The sequence below is a fragment of the Hemitrygon akajei genome, unplaced genomic scaffold (genome assembly GCF_048418815.1).
Source record: "Hemitrygon akajei unplaced genomic scaffold, sHemAka1.3 Scf000086, whole genome shotgun sequence".
In the NCBI taxonomy this organism is placed as follows: domain Eukaryota; kingdom Metazoa; phylum Chordata; class Chondrichthyes; order Myliobatiformes; family Dasyatidae; genus Hemitrygon; species Hemitrygon akajei.
The window spans coordinates 3,241,582-3,247,929 of record NW_027331972.1 but is presented as its reverse complement, the minus strand read 5'-3'; the positions used below and the strand labels follow the sequence as shown (position 1 = coordinate 3,247,929).

Genomic DNA, 6,348 nt, shown 5'->3' with positions numbered 1-6,348 from the left:
TTTGTTTTTGATCCGGATTCCAGAATACACATTCCCGGTGTTTCCATTCCATTCCTGAAATGCAGAACACCGGGACTGGACAGGTGACAGTGGAAACCAGCGACAGAAGCGATCACAATATTATTATTAAACTTCAATTCCCACCAACGGCAGGTGACACTGCGGCCTACCGGGAATTCCAAAGGCTGAAATAAAAGGACAGTAGACTTCCTTTATCTGCCAGATGAGAGAACAATCCATTTCAGTGAGAATGTATTAATTCTGTTACTCCTGAATCCACAGCTCGGGCAGACACTTTGAGCTGATTTCGTCAAAACGGCCCTGGTTTATACAAATTATCGGTCTCCTGAGATATGGTTGCATCCCTGACTAACTTTCTTAGTTACAGCTTCTTGAACAAACACTTTAATTTAAAATTATTGTCTCTGATGTAAGTATTCGGCCGATCGAAGACAACTGCAACAAAAATGTTTGGGCATTATATAGATGATTCATCTGGAGGAAATAATGCGGTAGCAGTCACATTTACAGATTTCAGGGATTTGCTGACTAATTGTACATCTGTAAACGAGGTGCACCGACACCGCCCGACCGACACCGAACTTCTGCCCCTGCCGTTTCCCATTTTGAACTGCCCTTCAATGCTTCAACACCTTTCTGGCCAAACACACACACACACACACTCTCTCTCTCACGCACACACACACACACACACACACACACACACACACACACACACACACACACACACACACACACACACACACACACAAACACACACACACACACACACACACACACGAAAAACAGATATAAACAGAGATATAGCAGACAGATGAACGTCGTGTTAGCAACGGACAAATGAACACGTTGCTGATGTAGAAAAAGTATGAAACCATTTGCAGATGCTGTAAATCCTAAACAACACACACGATGTTCTGGCAAATCTCTGCTGAGTTCATCCAGCATTTTGTGATTTTGCTGATGTAAAATAATTGTGTACATATCACAAATCTGTCAGAGGTGTAACGAAAACTGAGAAGAAATGTTTCATGCTGCAAATAAGTGGGCATACCGGAAACTAATTAAAAATTAGTCTCCCCAGTATAAGAAACATCCTCTCCCAATCTTCTCTATCTAGGCTGTTCAATATTCGATAGGTTTCAATGAGATCCCCCTCCATTCTTCTAAACTCAAGCGAGTACAGGCCAAGAGCCATCAAATTCTCCTCATTGATTAACATTTATTCCGATGGACCTCTATAAACCTTTCCAATGCCAGCACATCTTTTTCTTAGATAAAGGGCCCAAATCTGATCACACCGCTCCGTGTGGTCTGACCAATGGTTATAACGCCCCAGGAGTACATCCTTGCTCTTATATTATAGTTCTCTTGAAATGAAAGCAACCACAGACTCAGCCCTCAAGTTAACCATTAGATAATCCTGCACAAGGAGTCCCAGGTTCCTTTGCACCTCTGAGTGTTAAACTTTCTCTCCATTTAGAAAATAGTCTATGCCTTTATTCTTCTACCAAAGTGCATGACTATATAAACACTTCCCTACACTATATTCCATCTTCTCATTCTCCTAGTCTGTCTCAGCCTTCTGCAGATTTTAGCTTCCTGAACGCTACCTTCCCCTGCAACTCTCTTTGGGTAATACTGAATCTTGGCATAAAGCCATCAATTCTGTCATCCAAATCACTGACATATAACATGAAAAGAATCGGCTCCGACAAAGTGGCCCCGTTGAACACTGCTAAGTGACTGCAGCAAACCAGAAAAGTCCCCTTATTCTCACTTCTGCCAGTTAGCCAACCTTCGATCTATGCTAGTATCTTTCCAGTAGTGCCGTGGGCTCTTAATTTGCGAAGCAGACTCATGTGCGGCACCTTGTCAAAGCCCTTCTGAAAATCCAAGTAATCAACATCCACAGATTTTCTGTTGTTTATCCTGCTTGTGATTTCCTCAAAGAATTCCAACAGATTTGTTAGGCATGATTTCCTCTGAAGGAAACCACTCTGATTTTGCTGGCTTTATCATGTGCCTCCAACTACACCAAAACCTCATCCTTAATAATAACTCCAGCACCTCCAACTACTGAAGTCAGGATGATTGGCTAATAATTCTCTTTCTTTTGCCTCCCTCCCTTAAAGTGTGGAGTGATATTTGCACTTTTCCAATCTTCCAGAGCCATTGTAGAACCTAATGATTATTGAAAGATCATGACTAATACCTCTACAGCCTCCTCTGCTACCTCTTTCAGAACCTGAGAGTGTAGTCCATCCGGTCCTGGTGACTTATCTAACATTCAAACTTTCAACTTCCAAAGCACCTTCTCCTTAGTAATAACAACACTCAATTATGCCCCCAATATTTTTGGATTCTTGGCATACTCCTAGTGCCTTCTACAGTGAAAACAGACAGAAAATACGTATTAAGTTTGTCTGCCATTTCTTTTCCCGCATTACTACCTCTCCAGCGCAATTTTCCAGTGGTCCGATGTCCACTCTCGTCTCTCCTATACTTTTTATATTTCAGAAAAAACAGTTTTGGCATCATCACATTATTGGCTAACTTATGTTCATTTTTTATCTATTCTCTCTTTCTGACGTTTGGTTGTGCATTGTTAGTTTTTAAAAGCTTCGCAATCCTCCAACTTCCCACAATTTTTGCTTTATTGTTTGTTCTCTCATTTCACTCTATGCAGTCTTTGACTTCGGTTGTCAGCCACAGTTACCTTTAGAATACTTGGGGATGTATCTATCCTGCGCCTTCTGAATTGCTCCCAGATACACCAACCATTGTTGTTCTGCTGTAATCCCTCGTACTGTCCCCTTCCAATTAAACTTGCCCAGCTCCGCTCTCATGCTTCTGTTACAGTATTCATTTTTTTCCACTGAAATACTAATATATCCGACTTTATTTTCTCCCTCGCAATCTGCAGGCTGAATTTATCATATTACGATACCTGTCTCATTTACCTAAAACTTCCTAATGAAATCTGGTTCATAACACAGCAATCAATCCAGAATTGCTTTTCACCTGGTGGCCTCAACCACAACAGGTTCCAGAAACCCAACTTGAACGCTTTCCACAAATTCCATCTCTTGGGGTTCGGCACCAACATGAATGTCTCAATCTACCTGCATATTGAAATACCCCATGACTATTGTAACATTTCCATTTTTATATGCCTCTTCTGTCTGCTGTTGTGATTTGTACCTCACATCTAGCCGCTGTTCGAAGTCCTGGATATAATTCCCATCAGGTTCTCGTTCCCCTTGCAGTTTCTTAACTCTACCCACAAGGATACTTCATCTTCCAATCGAATGTTTCCTATTTCATTTTTTACTAACAAAGCCACTCCACCCTCTCTGCCTACCTGTCTGTCCTTTCCTTACAATGTATTTTTTGACGTTAATCTCCAAACTATTAATTTATTTCATTCACGATTCAGTGATGCCCACAATGTCATAACTGTAATCTTTAACTTCTACCTTATTCCATAAACTGTACAGTGTGCATTCAGATATTATACCTTCAGACATTTATTCCTTACCCTCTACGATTTTGCTACCATGTCAGACTTCAACTCATCCCAGTGGCTGCAACTTTGCCCTATCATCTGCCTGTCCTTCCTCACAGACTCACTACACTCTGCATCTACTTGTATATCAAATGCCCCATCATCAGACCTGTAATTCCAGTTTCTTTCCTCCCTGCCTAATTAGTTTAACCATCCCCCACAGCTCCAGCAAACCTGCCCACAAGAATATTGGTGCCCCTTGGCTTCAGGTGTCATCTATCCTTTTGGTATAGGTCATAAATTCCGATCTTAGGCTATTAGTTTCAAGAAAATTAGACCATCATTGTTTAACGTTCTCATGGGTTTCATAACTAGTGGAAATAACAGTGTTAGGCCACCATTAAAATGGATCCTTAGCATTCTGTTTTGAAACACACGCTGTTGATCTGACGTAACTCAATCCAAGATTCTTCTCTCCTTCCAGGACTTTGCTTTATTTCTACTTCTGACTGCAAGTTTATTGGACTGGATGGTTGTTCCTCCTGTAGGGGAGGGATGATCCTGTGCTTCTGTTTTTCTTGCGTCATTTCTGGGATTTCTATTATTCATGTAGTTTTTGCTTTTAAGGCCGTGCACCTAAGGGAACCAAGGGATCAGAGGTTTCCCATCATTTTAAGTGCATAAAGGTGGACCAATCTAATGAAATCATGTTTGCAATGTCGGGTATCAACATCTTTATTCAATTAGGTAATAGCATTTAACTATTAATTCATAACTACGTACGTAATTTTGTACGTACAAAAATTGATCTCTGTGATTAAAAAAAAAAATCCCACAGAAATAATCTTTTTTTTTTTTACAACGGATGGTCTTCTGTGTTCTTCCTGGTGAGGCTTCAATTAGAAATCCTTTATTGCTTGTTTGCTAATATTTTCTCCTTTTTCTACTATTTTTTAGGTTTAGGCCGCTTCAATGCTAACTCAGAGGGAAAGGATGTCTAATTCAACGCAGACAAATTCATCTCTCAGCAACCTAACAGACATCAAAAGAGGGAGCGCTTACAAAACAGTTGAAGTAATCTTTATTGTGATTGTAGCATTATCTTTGAGTCTGGTGACCATTATCGGAAACATTCTGGTTATGCTTTCTATCAAATTAAACAGACAGTTACAAACAATTAACAACTATTTTATTTTCAGCTTAGCCTCTGCTGATTTGATTATTGGTGCGTTCTCCATGAACCTTTACACCATTTACATCGTCTTTGGATACTGGCCTATGGGCCCAGTGGTGTGTGATTTATGGCTGGCTCTAGATTATGTTGTTAGTTCTGCATCTGTCATGAACCTTCTTATCATCAGCTTTGACCGATATTTCTGTGTGACAAAGCCTCTCAGCTACCCTGCGAAGAGAACCACCAAGATGGCACGGATGATGATTGCAGCTGCTTGGGTGCTGTCATTTATCCTGTGGGCTCCTGCCATTCTCTTCTGGCAGTTCATTGTAGGTGGGCGGACTGTTGAAGAAGGTGAGTGTCATATACAGTTCTTATCAAATCCACTTGTCACTTTTGGTACTGGAATAGCAGCCTTCTATCTACCAGTTATTACCATGACTATTTTGTATCTGCACATATCCCGTGCGAGCAAGAGTCGGATCAGGAAGGATAAGAAAGAGCCAGAGTCATGTTGTTCTCCCAGTCCAGTGCGAGGCCAAACAATGAAACCAAATAACAACAACATTTCCAGTGTACCTGATGAGATGCAGAATGTCAAAACACAGAACGGCAAGGCAGCTTGTGAAGTAATGACGGATCATTGTGGCCAAGGACAGGAAAAGGGGGGTCCCAAATGACTCGACTTCCCTCAGTGTCGTCCCTTCCATCCAGACGGAGGAAAGAACGATTGATGAAAGCTCAAACGTCTCCAGTGTACAGAGGCATTTTAGCAATGGCAGCTCCAAGCTCTCCAACATAAAGGTTGTCACGAAATCCCAGAAGAGTGACTACTGTGCTACCGCAATTGAAATGGTGTCAGACAACAGCAATAAGAATGGTAAAGATAGAGAGCGCACCGCAGCCCACAAGATCATTAAAATGACAAAGACCCCTGCTAAGAAAAAGAAGGGAGCTGTAACCCGTGAGAATAAGGTGACCAGGACCATCTTGGCTATTCTGCTGTCATGTATCATCACCTGGACCCCATACAGTGTCATGGTTATCATTAACACTATATGTTCCGTTTGCGTCTCTAACACAGTATGGACCATTGGATACTGGCTCTGTTACATCAACAGTACTCTCAACCCAGCCTGCTATGCACTATTTAATTCTACCTTCAAGAAAACCTTCAAACATCTTCTCTTCTGTCAATATAAAAACATTGGTGCAACAAGATAAAATCAACAACAAACTCATCTCCATGAACATTTTATACATGCGATAGATGACTTTCATAATGTTTATCACTAATGTATGCAAGTAAAATGTTCAACACGCCACGTTATGCCTCAAATAGACATTACATGTAATATAGTGAAAGTACACTTGAGTTATGTCCAATGAATTTCTAATTTCTCTTTAAATGAAGAGTGTGCTGATTAGTATAATGTTTCTGTGTGAAATCATAAACGAATCTGCCCAAATTTCAAATATAGTGCGTAATTGGGGCAGACGGAATTGTACATTTTGGCCCGATTAAATGGCTGCCCCAATGAGCCGAAGTTTCCTGGAAATAGTTAACACGGTATAAAAAAAGACAAACTTCCATATAAATACGTAACAAACTATGTATTTAAAGGAAATACAGAATAAATTGGAA

At 40.7% G+C, this 6,348-nt stretch overlaps 1 protein-coding gene across 1 annotated transcript; it reads left to right on the top strand.

The window, feature by feature from the left end:
• The first annotated feature begins 4,522 nt into the window (after nucleotides 1–4,522).
• On the top strand, nucleotides 4,523–5,927 carry LOC140722725 (muscarinic acetylcholine receptor M2-like). Its single transcript, XM_073037416.1, is given in 2 exon segments — nucleotides 4,523–5,374; nucleotides 5,376–5,927. Coding segments are annotated over 2 exon segments (1,404 nt in total).
• Nucleotides 5,928–6,348: the final 421 nt, after the last annotated feature.